Source organism: Psammomys obesus, unplaced genomic scaffold (assembly GCF_907164565.1).
Source record: "Psammomys obesus unplaced genomic scaffold, mPsaObe1.curated_primary_1811, whole genome shotgun sequence".
Lineage (NCBI taxonomy): Eukaryota > Metazoa > Chordata > Mammalia > Rodentia > Muridae > Psammomys > Psammomys obesus.
Window position 1 is genome coordinate 21465969 of NW_026596079.1, and position 22438 is coordinate 21488406.

The window sequence follows — 22438 nt, forward strand, 5'->3', positions numbered from 1 at the left end:
TGTGTGTGTGTGTGTGTGTGTGTGTGTGTGTGTGTGTGTGTGTGTGTTTGTATGCACCATCATATGTGTGCAGGTATATAATATATGTGTGGATGGACATACAAGTGTAAGCATGTGTATGTGGTGGCCAGAGGGCAGTCATAAATGTCATTCCTCAGGCACACCCACTTTTTGTTTTTGAGACCGGGTCTCTTGTTGATCTGTTACTTATTGAGTAGTTTAGGAGAGCTAGCCAGCAAGCCCACCCATTCCTGCCTCTCCAGGGCTGTGATTACAAGAACACCACCACACCCAGTGCTGTTGTTGATATTGTTGCTTGACACGGTTTAGGAAATATAACTCCTTCCTCATGCTTGCAAGACAAGCACTTTATTGACTAAACTATCTCTCCAACCCGGATATCATTATTTTAAGATATCACCTGATCCACACAATTTCAAGGCCCTTCAACTTTGTCATTGACCTGCATCTCACTGTCCTACTTTACTTTTGTATTCTAAACTCAGACGCATCCTACTTTCTGTCTTACTAGTAATGCAGGATGGGGGAAGATAGCTCAAGCACTCAAGGCCCAACATGAGGACCTGAGTTCAGGTCCCCACAACTACATAAAAATCTGGGTATGGGAGCACATGCCCATAACCCCAGCACTAGGGGAGTAGAGACTGGCAGATCCTGGAGGCTTGCTTGCTATCAAATCTAGTAATATGCAAAGCTACAGATTCAATGAAAGACCCTTTTTTTTGATGAAAAAGAGTGAATGATAGAGGAAGATGGCAGAAGTCATCTTAGGCCTTCACGGGGGAATGAGTTTGCTCATGTTCCTGTGCTCTTCCCTCACCCCATCCTGTCTCTGTGTGTGTGTCTGTCTGTCTCACACACACTTTTTAATGAGTTGAAGAATTAAAATAATACATTATTGCATTTATACAGCAGTAGCATTTGATAAAATACATCTATAAATTCTCAATCTTTGGGCCAGTCTTTCAACCAATAAAGCCTGTAAGTGACAGGCGTAAATCTAATTTAATTAGAATTCACTAAAGGAGCTGGGAATTTGAGACTCCCACTAGGATTTCTTTTATGTGGTGGAAAACAAAGACTGCTGCACAGCAAACTTATCGATATTTTTCATTTTCTTCAAAGATTTATTTAGCTGGGCAGATCAAGACTTTTCATCATTTTCCTTTCACTTAGGTATTCAAGTTTTTCAAATATAAATAGTGCTAATTTTTTAAAAAGGGAACACAATCTAGAAGCCACCCAAAGTAAATATTGTTATTATTTTACTGTACAGGGCTTACAAGTACACGTGAGAGATTAAATTGCTACTTTTTCCAGATCAGCAGGAATTAGCACCAAGAAGCTAAATTTGCTTCTTGAAAACAAAAAGGAAAGTTTCTCATGCTGGGAAGTCTTTGTGGGTTCTTGTTTTTAGGAACCAAGTTACATTAGTGGGATAATACTAGGGAAAATAAAATGCCCAAATTTCTTTTTTTGTTTGTTTGCTTGTTTGTTTGTTTTTTTAAGACAGCATTTCTCTGTGTAGCCTTGGCTGTCCTGGACTTGCTTTGTAGACCAGGCTGGCCTCAAACTCACAGAGATCTACCTATTCTGCCTCCCTGAGTGCTGGGATTAAAGGCTTATGCCACCATGCCTGGCTACCAAATTACATTTTTAAAATTTATCTATTTTTTATTAATTACAGTTTATTTACTTTGTATCCCATTTATAGCCCCCTCCCTCATATCCTCTCAGGCCTACCCTTCTTCCTTCATCTCCTCCCATGCCCCTCCCCCAGTCTACTGATAGGGGAGGTCCTCCTCCCCTTCTCTCTGACCCTGGCCTATTGGTCTCATCAGGACTGGCTGCATTTTCTTCCTCTGTGGCCTGGTAAGGCTGCTCCTACCTCATGGGGAGGTGATCAAAGAGCCAGCCACTGAGTTCATGTCAGAGACAGCCCCTGTTCCTCTTACTAGGGAACCCACTTGGACACTGAGCTGCCATGGCCTACATCTGTGCAGGGGTTCTAGGTTATCTCCATACATGGTTTTTGGTTGGAGTATCAGTCTCAGAAAAAAACCCTTATGTGTACATTTTTTGGTTCTGTTGTTCTCCTTGTGGAGCTCCTGTCCCCCCCAGGTCCCTCTATCTCCCCCCTCTTTCCTAAGATTCCCTGCACTCTGCCCAAAGTTTGGCTCTGAGTCTCAGCATCTGCTTTCATACCTCAAACAGTAGTGTCTTTCAGAGGCCCTCTGTGGTAGGCTTCTGTCCTGTTCCCTGTTTTCTCCCTCTTTCAATGTCCGTCCTATTTGCCTTTCTGAATCCAAATTATATTTTTAATTGGCACACCAAAAATATTTTTAATTTGCCAGTCAAGAATCATTTGGAATGTTTTATTGTCAGAGAGAAATTACAATGCAAGCTAAATCATTTGAGCAAGCATTGACTTTCCAGAAACACTGCCAGATGAAAGGCATGAACCTGCTGGCTATTCACTAGGTGCAAAGTCTTGGAGCCTAACACTATGCCCTGAACTGTTTCTCCCATCACCTGGAAATAACTAACATTGGGATCAAACAATTTTTTCATCAAAGTTAAAATAGGTGGGGGCAATGTTATTCTTGAGCAATGATGAGTTTTGGAGAATTTCTGCCTAGAGTGTTAAAAGCGACACAAGAAAAGGAACAGGTTTTGTAGTGATACATCATGGTAAGAAATAGAGCATAAACTGTAAGAAGCTGAACAGCTTCTGGCTGGAAACTGGAGTTCTCTCTTTGGTCTGGACATGTTTATAAGAAATAATTCCAAAGGGGACAACATAATAGAAATTAAGAAAACATGGCCATGATTAAGAGTGTACCAGCTTTGCCACATAGAAATGCACCTAAAACAACTTAAAGAAAATGCATCACAAAGCCTTGAGAAGAGATGACCATGATTTTTTTAAATGAGAAATAGCTATAAAAATGCTTAAAGTTAGTTGATGTCAGTGAAAAATATGTCTATTAGACCTTCCTTGTGTACTTTGCTTAAAGGCTTTACAGCAGATTCCGAAGAGCAAAAACATTTAATGCCTGCCTTGAAATTTTACAAACAAATCTACATACATGTGTACAAATACAGGTGTGGAATGGTCCTTTGTCCTTGATTTGGCTAGCCTTGAAATAGATAGGTTCTAGCTGTGTTTCCAGCTGGTCTCCAACTCCTAAGCTTAGGTGATCTTCTTCCATCAGCCTCCCTAGGAACCATAGACACGTGCCACCACACCTAGCATAATGGCTCTATTATAACCCTCCTTAGGTTAACAGATGGGCAACCAGCAAAGGCAATACTAATAGAAAGCTGCAGAGGCTTGGTTAGCTTGAAGCAAACTGTGTGGGGCAGGTTTTAGAGTTAGAAAGGACATGACGAAACCAACAGTGAAGTGTAGATTGAGCAAGAACGTTAGTTTCTGCAGACATGGAGTCATTAAGTAATGAGAAGGGCAGCTTGTGCGCATCTCTCCAGACAGCCATGGCAGCTCTACCCACAAAGGCTTGGGACTCCTGGTCAGCCACAGTTATACAGACCGTTCCTACCACTTCTTCCATAGGGTCCCCTTGGGCTGTCAGGTAGGTCACCCTAAACTGCTCCACATTGTTGTCAGAAATGTCCCATGTGACCCGCAGGCTAGTGGCAGTTTCATCATCTATAACCAGGTTTCTGATTCCTGTCTGGAGAACTGGAATAAATACAACCACAGATTAAAGAACTTGTAGGCCATCATACCCCAAAATGAGACACAGGTACTGTCTGTGGAGTGGCATCCGGCGTCATTCAGTGCAGCTCCATGAGGAACACCCATGTAAAACAGGACCTCCACGTTCATGGCTGACAGAGAACTGAAGGAAAGCCACTGGACCAAACTCAAAAGGGAGCATGGTCCTAAGAACCTCATGCTAGCACCTTCTTAGAGAAGTGGGCATGGGGTACCAGATCTCACCAATCTCCATCCATCTACCTGCCCATCCCCCCATACTCACACACTGGCCTGTTTTAACACTACTCACTCAAGAAGAGCTCCCCAGCTCAGGCTGCCTTTATCTTTTCAGCCCACACAAGTTATTCTTTCCCCCACACAGTATCTTTCCTAAGATATTTGCCCAAATTTTTTCACCTGTATTCACTGGAATATCGATCTTCATCTGCCAAGGTGTCCCTTCCCTCATATATTCCATTTTCCAAAATTCTCTCTTCTACACTGACTTTCTTCTCTCTCACCATCTCCATTGCACATTTCCTTTCACTTCATTCACTCCTTCATAAGAATATTCATTGAACCCGTCTTAAACATCATAAGATCTTTGATACATGCATGATCAAGTAGCGAAAAATTGTAAAAATGACACATAGTAGCTGGGGGGGTACTTAATGGTGTAACAGAAAACAGCAACTACCAAGAGAGAATTTGTATGTTCCAATAAGGAAAGCTCAGGGTCCAAATAAAGATTAGCTGAGGAATAAATGAATGAATGGGTGAATGGGTAATGAGCTACAGCCGTGTTTTAGATAGGGAGATAAGGGTGTGTGTTACTGACTCAACTCAGAGCGCTGGCTGGGAGGTGTACAGAAAGAGAAAGAAAAACTTAGATGAGAGAGGAGACAAATGGCGAGAGAATAACACTACATAAGTCAAGAGAGCAACAGAAGCGACTGACACAAAGACCTCTGCAGGTGTTGCTGTGTTGGCGGCCTCAGAAAGGTGAGTGTGAATCCAAGATGACAGTAGGACTCAGAGAGCTTTAGTGATGGTGAACTAGGAGACTGAGTGGTCCTTGGTGAAAGATGTAAAGTTCAAAGGTTGGTGACATGTGAACTGTTTTCAAGAAAACAAGGAAAGAACATTTTTTTCCCAATCTATAACAAAAACTAAATAAAACTAGGAAACATAACCTCCACTTAAATCAAACTTATGGTGGATAAACAGTCCCCTGTGTGTCCTCACCTGAAGTCACAGGGCTGGTAGGTTCTACAGTTGTGGGCGTTTCAGTCCAAAAATCATCAACTGAAAGAAAATTCACTACTTACAAATTATGTAAAGATGATATTCTATACATTTGCATAAACTTTCCTATAACTTTTGAAGGAAACTGCACTGTTATTATCTTTCTTTCTTCCAACAACAAACATGACTGTGACTTTTAAGGAAGAAGAGGTGAGCTGTACAGCAGCCATATAGGTCGTTTCAACGGATAAGGGAGGTAACCCAAAAAGGTGTCAGGGTCTCAGCAGAGACTTGAGACAAGCACTTGAATTACATCTACAAAATTATGAGACCTCACAGTTAATTTTTAAATAGGGGCATAGCAATGATAATTAAAGATAATTAAATTACAGACCAAGTTGTAAAAACGGTTTGCCTGGAAAGACCACCCAAGAGGGCAATGAGCTCAGGCAGGCGGTGCACCCTTTGTGGCCTGAATCTACCATGGGCGGATGCTGGAATGGAGCGGCTGGGTGCCCTGCTGTAATCACCAGCAGAGAATCTACCATGGGTGGACACTGGAATGGAGCGGCTGGGTGCCCTGCTGTAATAACTGGCAGATCAGTGCACCCATCGAGCAGGTCAGCAAACAGGCTTCCCACGTCTCCTAGCTTTGGGAATTGCCTCTTCTGAAGTCACAGCCTCTTTAACGGACAGTCTTTCCCATCAGCTGAAGACACAGGGGTACTAGGCTCAGCCTCTCTATCTCACTTTGGTACAATTCAGAGGTCAACTGATTCTAGCTCTGCGGCTTCTGACAGGACAAACAGGGCTCAGGATTTCCCTGTGCAGGACCATGCTCGCTTCAGTTCATACAGAAGCATCTCCCAACTTCACTCTCCAACAAATCTTCCGAATGCCATCTAAGAGAATCTAATAGATGGTTAATCTTTGTTTTTTAAAAAAGAAGGCTGCTGTTAGTTAATACATGATTTCAAAAAGAAAAAAAGAAGAGACTATCAATCGAATATCAATCAGAGAGTAAATTTTGCAAAATGTCCTTATAACCAAGGACATAACCTACTTGGACATAACCAACTTGAAAGCTTCCAGAAATTCTTGGCATCATTAATATCTGCTTTATTTTCTAATTTGTTCATTTATGAATATATCCATCTATCCATCTTTTCATCTATCTTTCTGCTCAATGAGTGGTTATGGTACAATTAAGATAAGACAAATACAGTGTTCAGTGCTAGAGAATAAAATGGACATGACAGAAATGGTCAACGCCTTCACTGTGATGACAGTCTGTGAAATTATTATGCTTCACACATGAATGCCATTGTCTGTAAGACATAAGACAAATTCTGGAGAATCAAAGAAACCCTGAGGCCTGATGGGGAAGACAGGCTGTCAGTGTGGACAGTGAACACTAAAGCTCAGTGTGGCCAATCCAGGACTTACGTGTGGTCCCAACAGCGGTCACCACCTCACTGTCACTCCCGTCATCGAGCACAGCTAACAGTGAGACTTCGTACTCGGTTCCAGGATCCAGGCCCTCAACAACATAGGAGTCCTGTTCTTCTTTCAGGGAAACCTGGAAAGCATTTGGTGCCCAGTAATTAAGGTTACTTTAAAAAGGGAGGGGGTGACCATTTGATGTTGGTGTGCTCTTCCCTGGGAAAGACTATTTCTCCTGAACTGTAAGGCTGAGGCCAAGTGGTCTTTGCCGTGTCCACTTTCCTCTGTCTGCTATTGTCTTCCTTGTTCAACTCACATCTGTGCAGCCATGCTGGTGAGACTTGGTGGGTATAGCTTCTAATGTTCATAGGAGACACATTCTCACAGCAAACTCCCTGATCCTCTGGTTCTCAAGATCTTTCTGTTCCCTCTAGCAATGATGCCTGAACCTTGGATAAAATATGTGTGCAGATAATATATATGCATGCAAAAAGCAATTCATGAAAAAGAGGCCATGAATTGGAAAGAGAGCAAGAACGAGCATATGGGACCATTTGTAGGGAGAAAAAGGAGGGGGAATTATGTAATCATACTATAATCTCAAAAATAAAAGAATATAATTTTTAAAAAGAAAAAATGGGAAATGAAAATATGTTTATGAGTAAGAGCTAACTGAATAAAACAGTGAAAAGCTGAAATCATTTTTAAATTAAACTAGAGATCTTATTGCTTTCACTTCTGTCACAACTGTATTATTAATGTTGTAAAAGTTGACTGTAAAGTTTTATTAAATATTATTGTGAGGGTCAAAGATTCTGAGATACATAACTAAAGCCCTGGTACCATGTTTAATCTTTGAACTATAGAATTATTTGATGCCTGTGAAATGTCAAATGCTGTGTCCTGCAAGATACTACTTCTGGCTGGGTGGGGGTGGTGCACAACTTTACTTTCAGCACTCGGGAGGGCAGAGACAGGCAGATCTCTGAGTTCGAGGTCAGCCTAGTCAACAGCGTGAGTTCCAGCACAGCCAGGGCTACATGGAGAAACACTGTCTCAAAAATACAAAAACAAAGCATGCTCCTTCTGCAGTTCTCAAGTCCATTTTAAAACGGAGACCAACCTGGGTGCAGCTATAGACCTTCACTTCCGGGGACTATATTCAGGATCAGTTGTTGCTGTGGTTCAGTCAACTCACCTCCTGGGTCTTCCCGCCATAGACCGGAATCCACATCAGCTTGTGCTGTCCTTCCTCAGCTGAGAGCGGATGCCAGGTCACTCGAAAACTGTCTGTCTTCACCTCATCAATTTCCAAGTATTGTTGGGCAGGAACTTCCTCTGTGAGCCACGGAGGAGATTGGGTTTGAGAAGTGAGAAGGCAAGAAACAAAGCTCAACCAGCTTCCCGGAGGCTATAGGATGGGAAGACTGAGGGAGTTTTTGGTTTGGGAAAGCCAGAGTAGGGAACCAGCCTCGATCCATCTAGTGTGGCTTTAATGTTTGTTTCCAGCACCTTCCAACACCATAGATTAGGGAAACCACAGAAATAATGTTCCCTGAAAATTTCCCCAGTAACTCCAGAACTCTTTCTTACATTGTTTATATTGGGCCATTTTCATAAAGTACGAAAAGTAAAAATGGAGCTGGTAAGGCAGGTCAAAGTGCATACCTCAGTCAAAATCACGAGGACCCGAGTTCGCCCTCCACCCCACACCAGAACACATGTGAAAGTGCTGTATGAGGTGGTCCCTGATGGTTAACAGCAGCCCTAAAAAGGCAGAAAGCGAAGGATCCTGGAGCTTGCGCATCAGCTGGTCTAGCTTAATTGGTGAGCTCCAGGCCAATGAGAGCCACCATCTCAAAGAAAGTGCTGATATTCTTGAGGATGACATGCAAGGGAGTTGTCTGGCCTCCGTACACACACGCACACACGCATGCATGTACACACGCATGAACACAGTTTTAAAGTAAAAATGTCATATCCATTATTATGGACAGGCATTATATTCCGAAGGTATTTTGAGGAAAGGATTAAAGGTTAGAGAAATGCTCCATGTTAGCTCTCTACATTTTAGTATTCAAATCACTCCTTGGCAGTGAATGAAGTCCTGGAGAAGAACCTTCTCCTTTTTAACATGGGCGTGTGGGCAGCACCAGAGAGAAAACATTGTCTGTCACTCATTCCACCACCTCACAGCATCACTTTGGGAATTTACCTCAGAAAGCATACTGTGCCCAGAGTAATTTCTCCAGTCATTGATTATGTTTCAAATCAGTGATTTGAAAACTCTGTTAGGGCACCCTGAGAAATCCAAGTAGAGTCCCCATAAGAAGAATTTGGTTAATTTCCATTTTTCCCTAAATTTCCTCCGTTTAGAAACATATTTGTTTCCAAGTGTAATCAATAAATTCGGAAGGAAAATAGGATTGCTGCCACTGTAAGGCAGAAGAAAATGTTCCCTGTCTACAGGGAAGCTACAGAATGCAATGGAAAATAGTGTCTCCATGCCTTCTGTTTAATTTCAGCATTTCAACCATTCTTTGTTAGGTTAAGTTTTGGACTCTGGTACATTACATCTAAGTTAAATATTGAAAAGTCATTTCCATTGGCAGAAAACTGTCTGGTATCAGTAATTTTGGAGTTCAGCCTAATGCACCCACACACACATGAATGGAAGGAGAGTGTAAAAGTTTTATATTAAGAAATAAAAGAAACTGGGAAAGGGTTTAGACAACAGGGTACACTTTCCTATAAGTGATGTTTTCTGCATTTTTTATTGTTTGAAAGTTTCATAAATGAACACAATATATCTTTTGTCATATCCATCCCCCACTTCAACTCCTCCTGGACTCCCCACTACATCCTGCCCCTAACTTTATGTCCTTTTTTAACCCACTGAGTCAAATTAGTGCTTCCCGCACGTGCATGAGTACAAGGAACTAAACTTCAAAAAGGGAGGTGGCATTTTCTCTCTCTTCCTTACTTTAATAGAAAAGCATCAGCCAGCACATGTTAGCTATCTGATTGTTCACTTGTTGGTAATATCTTAAGAATTAGTAGGGATTCAAAGTCTCAGAGGAGGAGGTTGCCACGGGTTCACTAAATAGTTGCTTCTGAAGCCCTTTCAATCCAGGATAAGGCTTACCTGTGGTAAACTCTCCAACCAGAGGCAAGGACTGCCCCTCCTCATAGAGGGAGAAAATGGCAATAGAGTACTCCGTGAGGGGGGTCAAGCCTTTCAGAGGGAAGGTAGTGATGGGGTCGACTTCAACCTGCAGAACAGAGTAACCACAGAGTCTATGTCCAATCCTCTCAGACTGCATCAGTCATTTTATTACTCTCTGCTGCTCAGCTGGCTGGAGGGTTATCACTACTGCAAAGCGCAACACCGAATCACAAAGCCAGGGAGTGTCCATGTGCGCAAATTCTGACCTTAGACTGCTTACCAGCTGTTTCTCTGGGTGATTCTCAGAAGGTATATGCAGTGTAAGCATGCTCCCACCTCTTTCTGCCTAGGGTCTTTGCAGACGTAATTCGTCTTGTCTTTGACTTTACTGCTCAGTTCTTTTCAAAATTCAGCCTTCCTCACCTATACAACTATGCTAAATGTGCCTCCCTGGGAGGTTTTCCCTGTCTGCATTTGTCAGCAGACTTGCTCTCTAACACTGCCTTTGCTGTTCCTTCCTGGCACTATTCACACCTGAACTCACTCTGTGTCTGGATCTATTTGCATTCCATCTGTCTTCCGCATCCAGTGCGGGCCCCGTGGGCATGACTTGGATTAGTTCCCTCATCACTGTCTAATTGTTGGATGAGCCTATGACTCGGTTTCCTTCTTACTTTTATTAAATAAACTGAGTAGATAAAAATCAAGGTGGATACACTACAGAAGTTTGGTTTTTGTTTGGTTTTGTTTTGTTTTTTAAGAGAAGGACTTGTCTGAACTAAGAACCAGTTACAAAACCAATATCCTTCTCTGAGGAATCAAGTGTAAACCAAAGAAAGAAAAAGGAGTGCTAACCTGAAGAAAGGGTTCTACTTTACCGTTCTGAAACCCTGAGGCGTCTGCAAGGCTGGGACAGCCAGCTGGAGCCTTGCAGCCTCCAACTAAGATACCTGGCAGCAGTGAGGTGATTTTGGCAGCGTCATCTCAGCCAAGCTCCTTGAGGGATGCAAGTCCTCTGTGCTGATACCACATGGCAGAGAGAAGCAGACCAGCCAGACTACATGCCTACGGCCTGCTGTGTTGCATGGCCATGAGGACCATCCCCTCCTGAGGGATCAGCAATATTCTAGATGGTTCTTAGAAAGCACTGCTTAGTGTTGCCTGGGCGCTGTCTGCAGCCACTGTGTTAAGCAATCGCTTGATCCGCACCAAGTCTCCAAGGACATGAATTTCTATGCTCCATTAGTAGATAGAAAAATTAGTTAAAGACCTTGCCCAAGAGTATGCAAAGTAGGACCTATGACTTAGACCCAGATATTCAGATTCTAAACCCTATTGTTTTAAATATATTTTTACCATGTTTCATTATTTAAGTGCACAAATGCACAAATTCATATTTCAAATATTAATTCAGTGTAAATTTTCAAAAATGGTATCTATGCATTGTTTCCTTATGTTCTGAACTGTTGTAGCTAAGTCCAAGAAAAAACACATTATTCATTCAGAGCCCTTTCCCCTGCCTTCCCTCACCACACTCTAGGTACTTACGGCTTTCCAAACAAGAACCTGAGGCTAAGCAGTGTAACTAATTTTTTTTCTGAGCCATAAAACGTTCAAATGGTAGATCAGCATCACCTTAACTTTCTTTTTAAGTCTCAGCTCTGTGACAAATTGGAATCTTATATGGATATCAAACTTACATAAAAACAAAACCAATTTCTTAGGTTCACTGAGTCTAAAGGGAAAAATGCACATAAGCGTAACACCATGTATTTCTTATGTAGTATATGTACCTGCTAAAAAGAATTCTTCTCATTTGCTAAAGCCTTTTATATACCTCTTAAAAGACTGTGTTTTATATAAATGCCAAGATGATTAACTTATTTCACTAAATAAAAAGCTTTATGTGCCATTTTTACTAGTTGCTTTTCTTGTACTGTTTTGTTTGGGAAGGGGGCACTATATAGCTCAGGATCGCCTTCAGATCCTTCTGCCTAGAGGATTTTAGGAAAAAATCATGACTGATTTATGCAGTGCTAGAGACTGAACCCAAGGTTTCCTGCATGCTAAGTGAGCCCTTTGCCACCTGAGCTAACTCCCACCTCAGCCTATAAGGCCATACATTTTTAACTATTAGCTGAAGGTGATTTTACTGATAGCACACTAGGACACGTGAGAAGACTTTTAAGAAATGACAACAATGACTCTGATGCCATTGTTTTGCAGCTAATTTAAGAACTTTATTAATAGTCTAGCTAAATACTTCCCTGCAGTCTAATTGCAGGGGGCGGGTTGACGAGAGAGCACTAACTGAGAAATGAGAGATGTGGGCTGAGCCATGGATTCACAGCTGTTGAAAACTGACATTTCATGGTCTAAAAAATGGTGACTTTACTTCTGTGAAAGTCAATGGCAGCAAAAGGAAAACAGTGGCCATGGTTATTCTTCACCCTGAATGTCTGGGTGACCTGGTATCTCAGCTGAAACACTGAGGTGTACTCTGAGGCAAGCAATCATAGGTAATTGCAACCTGAGAGTCCACCTGGCTTGAGCTGTCCGCACACTCCTAACAATGTACCCAGGAACCTAGGACGCCACAATGCAGATACAATCTACAAAGAATATGTTTCTACACACACACACACACACACACACACACACACACACCCATAACCATCAAACATAGATAGTTCTATACAGTTGTATTCGGTGTTCGGGAGAGGGAAATCTAGCCAAGAGTGGGTTTGGGTAAATAGCTAATAAGGCAAACTATCCTCTGAGTGAAGTTTTAGGGAGAGTCTCATCTTATGCCTACGGAGTTTCTGCTTCATCTTCATCTGCATCTATCTACCTCGTCTTTGTACGAGGAATGAGCATCGGCCTAAGGAGGATGAAAAATCTTTGCGTGGCGTCTGAAAGCCCTAGTCCTCTCTGAGCTTGTTTTGATAGCTCTCCATTGTTGACGGTCTCCTCTTGAGGTCTTATTCTTCATGTAATCTGTTCTTTTGGAAGCAGCAGACTCCTTAAGCAACAAATCCAGGAGCTAGAGCCCCAAGCCAGCTAACAGTCCCTGAAGCTCCTCAGTATGGCTACTCTTGTGCTCTGCAGGCTCCTCTGGATACCAGTCGCTAACACATGCCCCCACTTGCTGAACCTTCCCAGTCATAGGTCAATCTTGGTAGAACTCATGTTCATTATTAGGTGGCCTCTTGGTCTCACCCCTAGAATTGTATTTTCTTAGGCAAGGAATAGCTTTCTGCGAGAGAACTCACTTTCCCGTACTTACTGAAACCGCTTTTGGAATATCAGTTCAGTACACTTACGAGAGCTTCAAATGTCTGGGAGTTTTTGAACCAGTCAGTCTCCACTGTGTTGGCAAATTTCCAACCAAGTTTTTGTTTGTCCTGGACATTTTTAATGTTTTTCTTCATTATCTACTCTGGAAGCTCCTTGTTGAGAGGTCAGCTCCCAACTGCTCAGCACACGGCTCACCGAGACGAAAGTAGTCATGTACATCTTCAAGAACCTGGATGTCTCCTGAATTTCTTGCTTTCTTTTACGAACTGGTAACATGTTCATTCACTTATAAGATTAATTCAAATTTTGTAACCTTTTTTAACTGTTAAGAACTCCTAGGTCTAGGGGAGTAGCTCGGTTGGTAGCTATGCTTAGCTTTCACAAAGCCCTAGGTTCATTCCCCAGGAAAGGCATTAAACTGGCTGTGGTGGCACACACCTGTCATCTCAGCTCTTGGAAACTGGAGGCTAGAGGACCAAAAGTCCACAGCCATCCTCAGCAACACAGCCAATTTGAAGTCAGCCCAGCATGTGTTATTTTTAGCATAAGTTGGTTAAAATAATTTAAAAAAAAAATCTGTACTTGTAGAAATATGACTTACGCAGAGATAGATTTTTCTGGTATAGATTGGTTATTGTTGGTAGTATGCATGCTTCATCACCAATTTCTTGTAGCCTAATAATATGTCCATCAAGTAACTTGGAAGTCTTTGCCAAAAAGAAACAAAATCTCTTACTTTAAGGCAGGTTGTGTCTTTTCTGCGTTAAATATATTTCAAATTAAAAAAACAAGTTTTTCTTTTGATCCAAATTTCAGTGGAGCCAAAAGAAGAAGAAGAAGAAGAAGAAGAAGAAGAAGAAGAAGAAGAAGAAGAAGAAGAAGAAAGGAAGAGGATGGAAAAGGAGGAAGAAAGAAGAAATAGAAAAAGAGAAAGAAAGTGAGAGAGGGGAGGAAGGAAGGAAGAAGGATAGAATAAAGAAAGGAAGGAAGGAAAGAAAGAAAGAAAGAAAGAAAGAAAGAAAGAAAGAAAGAAAGAAAGAAAGAAAGAAAGAAAGAAAGAAAGACTCAGTGGTAGAGCCTAGGTGCAGTCCTCAGTATCACCCCTCAAAAAAGGAAGGACCCTGGCTATTTAAGGGTGACTATTTCTAGGGAGAGGGTGGTTTCAAAAGTTCCTTTCTGCTAGTGCAGATCTGGCTTTATTATCTTGAAGTGGTGATTTCCATGGGCCAGGAGATTATTCTGTATTCATGCATTAACAGTACCCAAGGAAACCTTCTACAGACCAGGAGTGTTGGCTGCAAAGTGATGCTCTTTCAAGGTCTTTGAGGTTCTGAGTGTGCTCTTGAACATGATGGGAGCTCAAAGTTTTACATTCTCAAGGACTCAGTAAGCCAATCACCTCCACAGGTCCTAAGTTGTATATAATTCTATATTTCTGAAGATTTTATCATTCCATCCAGTTGGTTCATGAGCTGTGGTCTGTGGACTTTCTGGATAGCACAAAGATTGCTTTAGATCTCCACAGTCCAGCTGACTACAGAGGCTTCTAAGCAATATGCTTCAATTTTTTTTAATACTTCAACTTTTAACTTGACAAATTATGTGTAAAAATAGGAATCATGAGAATCTGCTCAGACGTCCCACAATCTAACAGAAACACCTCCTCTCTCCGTCTCTCTATGGCCGGTGCTGAGAAGGAAGGCATCTCCAGTGGCCATACATCTCCATCATGCTCATCTCTACCTCCCGTCGTCCCTGTCACTGGCATTAGCTGACTGGTCTTGAATTATTGTCTTTCTTTCAGCACATAGTATCTTCTACATAAAAAAATGGGAGTGCCAACTGTAGATTAAGTTAGCTTGGGATGTTAGCTGAAGGTCACCTCTTTGCAGTGGTGTGTAACTGTATACTTTAATTACCACACTCCTCTTGTGTCCATTATCTGCCTGACTCTCTTACACAGCTAACTGTGCAGCTCTTGAGAGAATAACTTATTTATTGAAGGCAATAACAAAACATCTATAGCTCAGGAATTCTATCTTAATTGCTTTACTGCTCAGGGCTCTTATCTTTAAAAACAAAGCAACTTTCCCCCACCTACCCCAGACTCACTGGAATTGTTTACTCTTTAGATTTCTGAAGGCTGAGAAGAAGGGTTGAACATTATTTGTCCAGGTTAGAAAATGTGCCCATGTTGACATTCCATTACACAATGACTCTGATGAGAATACACACTGCACAATATTGCTTGAGTTTAATTGAAGAAAAAAAATTGTTTCAACATATGAAAACACTTATTTTATTTGGTCAGAAAATAGGAATGATGTAATCTGCCATAATTCCCTCTTTTTCTTAGCTTCCTGGACCAAGATAAGGAAAAATAAAACAAAAATAACCTTGCTATCTTGCTAAAATCATATTTCTAAGGAAATAATTCCTGAAAGTATTAGTCACCACACACAAGACAATATATTTTCTTAAGTTTTAGCAAGTTTTGTCATTTCTGAGTATCTTTCTGCAAAAGCTCAGTTCTTTTCTAAGTCAGAGTTTAGCTTTAAATTCTAGAGTCTGTGAAGCTCCCATTTATTCAAGGAGAGAGCTGCACTGAACTTTGAGTCAGTTTGTTGAGTCTGTGAAGACACACGCTTCTTCGCCCCATTCACCTGGCCTATTGTGTCTTCAGATAGAGCCACACCAGTGAATATCTCCCATCCATAGGTCCCTCTTACGTGACGACCAGGCTACCCACAGTACGCAAAGTCAGTGTTTCTCCCACAGTGAACGAGGTTTAGGCAGGAACTTCTGACATTTTCTGTCAAAGAATCGTGTATGACAGCAATGACACCAAATGTCTCTTTAAGATGTGAGCTTACCACTTCTGATGAGAACTGATAGAATAAGATCAGAAAGAAGGAGAGGAGGACCTCCCCTATCAGTGGACTTGGGGAGGGGCATTCATGCAGAAAGGGGGGGAGGGTGGGACCGGGAGGGGAGGAGGGAGGAGCTTATGGGGGGATACAAAATGAATAAAGTATAATTAATAAAAGTTAAATAAAAAATTAAAAAAAAAAGATGTGAGCTTACTATGGAGTTCATAGTATATTTCCTGCCTCAGTTTCTTGAGTGCATGATTGTATGTATGGGTGATCATGTCTGACTTTAAATGACTTCCGAGTCTATATTACTAAAGGTGATATAATTCCATTAAGTACTTCCTCTCTCCTTGGATATGTGTCCTGGGACTTGTGAGCCAACACTCCTGAAGCTGCGCCTTGGAGTCCTAACATGACAGCTCAACTGCACCAACTTCCCTAGACCATGGACTGGACATGCAAAAAGTCACTGAGATCATGCCAGCTCAAGCCATTTACATGTCAGGACAGAAGTACATCCAATTCCCAATTCCTGAACCCCACAAACTATGAAAGAAAATGAGTGTTATATATTACATATTATATACACATAATTATATAATTATATAATATTATATATACACTCGTTATAATATTTATTATAATTATATATTGTTATAATTATATATAATATAATTATTGTATAATTAGTATTATTTGTTTGCTGAAGCTCAAGGACAATTTCATTGATTAAAAAGAAAGATCGCGAGGAGGTCCCCCCTATTAGTGGACTTGGCAAGGGGCATGGTGGAGATGAGGGAGGGAGGGAGGGACTGGGAGGGAATGAGGGATCAGGACACGGCTGGGATACAGAGTTAATAAAATGTAACTGATAAGAAAAAAATAAAATTAAAAAAAAAAGAAAAAAAAAAGAAAGATCTCCATGGCAGACAAGCTGAACATCTCAGCGCTGCTTGGGGGAGGAGAATAGAGTTTTAGAAAGCCATGCCATTTCAGCTACCAACATGGAGCCCAGCAACATGTCAGCAAGCTGCCACACAGCAGGGAATGGAGGCTGTAGAGAGAATAATGGAGAATCAGAAGAAAAGCATATTTACATCTTGGCCAGCATCCAAAAGAAAGAGACAGAAAGAAGGAAACAGGAAAATCGTGTCTTTCAGAGTTATAAAGGCACAAAACCCAGCTGAGCCTCATGACCACTCAGCTTTTAAGAACTGCACGGGGGAAGGGATATTAGCATGTTCTCAGTCCCCTAGGCTTTGATTAAAAGGCCATAACTGACAACCACACAACAACCTGAAAAACGCCACGCCCCATAGCTTACCTCATTGATTTCGGTCCCATCTGCACTGGTGTACACAATTCTGTAACCACTGATCTTTTCAGATGTGGGATCCCAGGTTAAACGAGCACTGTTCGAGCCAACATTGGAGATTCTCAAATTTCTTGGTGGGGTTAAGGGTACTAAGGGAATAGAGCAGAATTGAAACGTTAAATAACTGAAATAATTTAAATTAAATGAAAACACAATAAAGAACACCCTTGACTTTCAAAGTACTTCTTATTGAAAAAATAGTCACTTAGAAAATATAACCCCAAAATACTCCAGGAATTGTCCCATAAAAAAATCAATTAAGTTGCATACGTAACAAAGAAACTCTTTTCCATGTAGAAAATGAATGGCAACAGAAAGTTATACATGCTTAGAAAGAAGCAGGATTTGGGTAACTCCCCATTCCTTTCTGCATTAGGCAGGATAAAAATAAGAAATCAGCAGCCCAGAACCCACACACCTAACACCAAGTCTGAGCTCATCCACTCAACTACCACATGTGTCTCCATGTGTGAGAGAAAGAAGGTGCTGTCTTCTGTGCATACAACCATAGCTTCTGAACCTTTGCTGAGATTTCACTGATTCATAGCAGCAGTAAGTGTCATCGGCCAGGTGACCCCTGTGAGCTTAACAAGTACCAGGTCACCTCATTAAACTGTAACGTCGGACTGCAAGAGTAGCAGCTTCATCTCTATTGTAGTGGTGACAAAACTAACGTAACTCGGCCAAAGTCACAGTTAGAAGCAACAGAAGAGCACTGGGAAGGGTAACTCAGACAAGTAACTGGTTACAGAAATAGCAGCAGCATCAAGTATGCAACTTACACACAGGCACAGGCGCACAGGCGCACAGGCGTGCATATGCACACACGCACACACCAAGACCTCAGCTGCTGCTCTGTTTGAACCAACAGAATAAAAGCCTTGGAGATGAGTTATACCACTTCTCCCAGCCACAAGGGATACTGCTTTCCCCTCTGGTGGTCAAGGTGTTCATTGCCTCCATGCATACTGATTTCAGACACGACAGAGCTCTCAGGAGTTAGTGGTCATTTTAACGCTTAAGGAGCTACAAAGTGTAGCAAGTAAAATACAGTGATGTTAATCAAGCATCGTGCACGCTTAGCTTTATGTCATTCTAGAATCCAATTACGTTGTGGTGACATAGCAGGAAAAAGTGTATTTTCCTTGAAACATAAAAGCACCGCTTGGGAACATTTTGAACTGATGCTCCGTCCTGCCTTCCTTCTCTCCCTCTGGCTACAAGTCATAGGAAAGAGCTGCACATAGTTTAAGCACCTAGATAAACGAGCATTCTTTGTGACAGACAGTTGGAGTTTTTTTTTATAGATAACTTCCCCAAGTGGTATAGAGATACTTTCTGATGCGATTTGTTTTGTTTTTATTTTTTATTTTTCTCCCAGATTTGATGTTTTAATCATTGCTCTGAAGAACATGACAGTACAGCTTGAACTAACAAAGAATAAATATAGAAAAACGTCTTTAGCATTAAAGTTCTATTATGCTTTAGCCTCAAGCCGACTCATAAAGACAATGCACTATTGATATTCTGCTACTCATCTTGTTCCAAGGAGCAGAGTAGTACTTTCTGCACTTCCATAACAAAAACTCATCAACAGGGCCATGTTTATAATGGCCTGTGGCAGGCCTTTTTAGCATACCATCATTCTTAATCTATTATCATATTCTCAAAACACAAATATATTTTTTCTTAAAACATTATTAATAATGTAGACAAACTTCCTCATCGATGGGATAGCACTGGTATACCACCTGTCTAGCAAACATGAGGCACTACACTAGAAAAGTACAAATTTGCCTTCCTGGAGGACTTGGACGGCCTGCTCAGCTGTAGCCCGTAGGCAGCTCAGTCTACATGTGGGTTCCCTAGTAAGTAGAGCAGGGACTGTCTCTGACATGAACTCAGTTGCTTGCTCTTTGGTAATGTCCCCTTGGCAGGGCGACCTTGCCAGATGTGACCTGATAGGCTAGGGTCAGACAGTAAGGAAGAAGGTGTCCCTCTTTCAGAGGACTAGGAGAGAGGATGGGACTGGGAAAAGATGAGAGGGAGGGCGCTACAATTGGAATATAAAGTGAATAAATTATAAAAAATAAAATAAAAAAGTTTTAAATTAGAATTCCTGATAAAATTTTAATTGAAAGCCAAACACAATAAAAAGGGGTTCATGTAAGAAAGACACCAGACATTTTAGGAAAAATATTCATTTCTGAGTATAAAATAGACATTGAGTAATTATATATTTTCACATAGACTTTTGTATCAAGCACATAGCACATAAGATGCTGTTTCTTCTTTTACAGACAGAAGAACTGACAACATTTGTCACTGGAGCAGTGCTTAACCTGAGCTGAGCATCCCGCCTCAGCTGCTGTGGTTCCAGAACATTCTGGGACCTTCCCACCCTATTCTGATCTAGTACATGGCACGTTTGCATTTAGAGAGAGACACAGGTGGATTTATGGGAAGGATGCTAGAGTCTGGTGCTAACATCCAAACATCTCATGACATGTCAAGATAAAAGAAATACATCTCTTCTTCTAAGTAAAATATACGTTTTCCTGCTTCACGGTGGCCTCTTGAAAGTTTTCCACCAGAACTGGTATTTTGGATTCAGAATCTCACACATTTATTCGGGCTGTTGTGATAGTGTTTCATGTGAACCCCACTCACAGGTTGTCTCTTGTCCTGTAGCAGGATCGCTGGCCTCTTCTCCAAACATGGCATACACAGTCACTGTGTATTCTGTATTGGGGAATAGCCCACTCAGTTCAATGTCTGTGTGGGTCTCTCCGATTTTCATCTGAAAAGAGCACATGTAATTAGATCATTTACCAATGTGTGTGTTATTCCCGCTGATAAGAGTGGAACTGAATAAAGGTGACACTTCTCATTTAAAAAATTAGACTGTGTGTTCTCTCACAGCACCCACATCAAACTAGCTTTGGTCAGAATTTTGTATACATCAAGTTGTTTTATGTTAGACACTGATAATATAGAGCTATATAAAACTGAGTCTCTCCACATGCTGTGTTGGAATAATGCTTTACAGCTGGACAAATGCAACTGCAGCCAGAACAACAATGCTGTCTGGCCCCCAGGAAAGTGGGGGTGGATGAATTAGACATATTCTCTAGATGTGTACCTCAGAGCAGCATGGAAGGCCAAATGGGCATTTGTCACTGCTTGCTAATTCTAACCAGTACTCTGGCTAGATTCCCAGTTCGGCTTCAAGCTCAATTGCACTGGGCCAGTTTTGTCACTCCATTTAACAAGGAGGCCATCTGGAAAAATTGCAAGTCCCTTCAGGTACTCAGAAGAGATGGGCTCAGCAGGAAACCCAACCTGTCAATTTGCCTCGTCATTCTGAAAGAACTTTTTTGTCCTTTAGAATTTGTCAAACTATATACAGATAGGCTTTCTTGTATGACAGCTAGACATCAAATGTGTGACGGCGGCTTTATATTTTAGAAGGAAGAATAAAATCTCACCCTCTCCAGTCACACAATGCAAGAAGAGTTTCTAAATGCTGAACTATCTGAACATACACAACAAAGGTACATATATATCTGATGTAGCAAAATATCTGATGTAGCTTTCACTCAGATTTAATAACTATTAAAAAACTGGTGCTGTGCAGCTCAGATTCTATTTTCTAGAAAGATCTAACATATACCAATAAGAAATAAGGTCCTCTGTAGTCTTAGCCTTGCCTGCCACCTGGGTCCTGATCCTGATGTGTAATAACTGCTCTCATTTAGCTTGTGTGCTTGTACATATCCATCGCTGCTGGCTCTTGATGCAACCTATTCATATCCGGGAAGAGGGAATCTCAGTTGAGAAAATGCTCTTTACCAGACTGGCCTATAAGCAAATCGATGGGACATTTTCTTAATTATTGACTGATGTGGGAGAGGCCATTCCACTGTGCTGCTTTTGGGCAGGTAGCCCGAGGTTTCAAAAGAAACCAGAGAGCAAGCCAAGGAGATCAAGCCATTAAGAAGAATTTCTCAATGGCCTTTACTTCGGGTCTTGCTTCCAGGTTCCTGCTGTAAGATGCTGCCCAGGCTTGCTTTGATGATACACCGTGATATGGAAGCATGAGCCACATTAACCCTTACCTCTACAAGTTGCTTCTGCTCATGGTGTTTTATCACAGCAACAGAAACTTAACTAAGAAACCATTTCTCTCAACATTTAGTCCTATAGCGTCTAACAATACACAATGCTGTCTGGCCCCCAGGAAAGTGGGGGCGGATGAATTAGACATATACAAGCCCATATTAATATAATTTGGGGTTTTACTCCTCTATCAATACTTTTCAAGATTTATCATGCTGCTACATAAGGACACCACTGTCCTTAGCAATTCCTCTGTGGTATTCATTGATGTAAATATACTGCCTCTATAGATGACCATGTTTGTTGTTGACAGTGTCCTATTACAACAAGTAAAATTTCATTGAGAGGTGGAGGAAGGAAGACCAGGAGTTCAAGGTCATCCGCAGCTATACAGAAGGCCAGTTGGGCTACAGGAGATTCTGTGTCAATTAACAAGACTGTGTGTGTGTGTGTGTGAGAGAGAGAGAGAGAGAGAGAGAGAGAGAGAGAGAGAGAGAGAGAGAAAACACTCTTGAAAGACACTACTCTTTCATCACACATCTTTAAAATAGGACACATATTCAAAATGCCAAAATATTATCCAAAGCAGCTGTACTGTCAGGAATGATCAGTAATGGCATGTCTGAACATTTGAGTACTGCCATGGTCTCACATGCTCACCATGCCTGGTTTTACCATAGTTTCAAAAGGTTTTGCTGAGCTGTTGTGTGTGTGAGCTATTATTCTTTTGTTGTTTTTTTTTTCCTTGAATCTTAGCATCTTTCCAGCACCAAATTTAACTCTCTCTTCTACCAAAGTAAAACTCAAACTAACTTTAACTGCAAGTAAAGAGAAACAGCCTAAACATAAGGAATACATGTCACCAAAGCTGTGTCCTTGAGAATCATACTTTGGCTTCTAAGGATCTCAGTTATCTGAGGCAGGCCTTTGACAGTCAGTAAACCTAGTTCCAAACTGCCTCTCTTATCCAAATCCAGAAGCAAAGGCACCTCTGAGTGGCACAGAAAGAATGGTTTCTTTTCCCTTGAATGAGTGTATCACAAGAGTTGTTCCCTGTAAATCAATGACAACCAAATATTCATAAAGTACAGTGGATACAAACAAAAATCCCTTTGGGAGCAGGGAGATGACGCAGGCAGTGATGTACCCGCCACATAAGGAAGAGGACCTGAGTTCAG

General features: G+C 41.4%; 1 protein-coding gene across 3 annotated transcripts in view; it reads right to left on the bottom strand.

Annotated features, from left to right (window-relative positions):
• Positions 1 to 22438, bottom strand: part of Col14a1 (collagen type XIV alpha 1 chain) — a 220025-nt gene that overhangs the window by 109512 nt on the left and 88075 nt on the right. For 2 of the 3 annotated variants that reach the window (XM_055626633.1, XM_055626635.1), the window contains exons 13-19: positions 19812 to 19941; positions 17091 to 17230; positions 9576 to 9702; positions 7629 to 7768; positions 6434 to 6566; positions 4988 to 5047; positions 3573 to 3724 (exon numbers count right to left, since the gene is read on the bottom strand). In XM_055626633.1, coding sequence (XP_055482608.1) covers positions 3573 to 3724; positions 4988 to 5047; positions 6434 to 6566; positions 7629 to 7768; positions 9576 to 9702; positions 17091 to 17230; positions 19812 to 19941 — 882 coding nt within the window. The remainder of the gene's footprint in view (positions 1 to 3572; positions 3725 to 4987; positions 5048 to 6433; positions 6567 to 7628; positions 7769 to 9575; positions 9703 to 17090; positions 17231 to 19811; positions 19942 to 22438) is intronic. The other variant, XM_055626634.1, reaches the window with a different exon arrangement.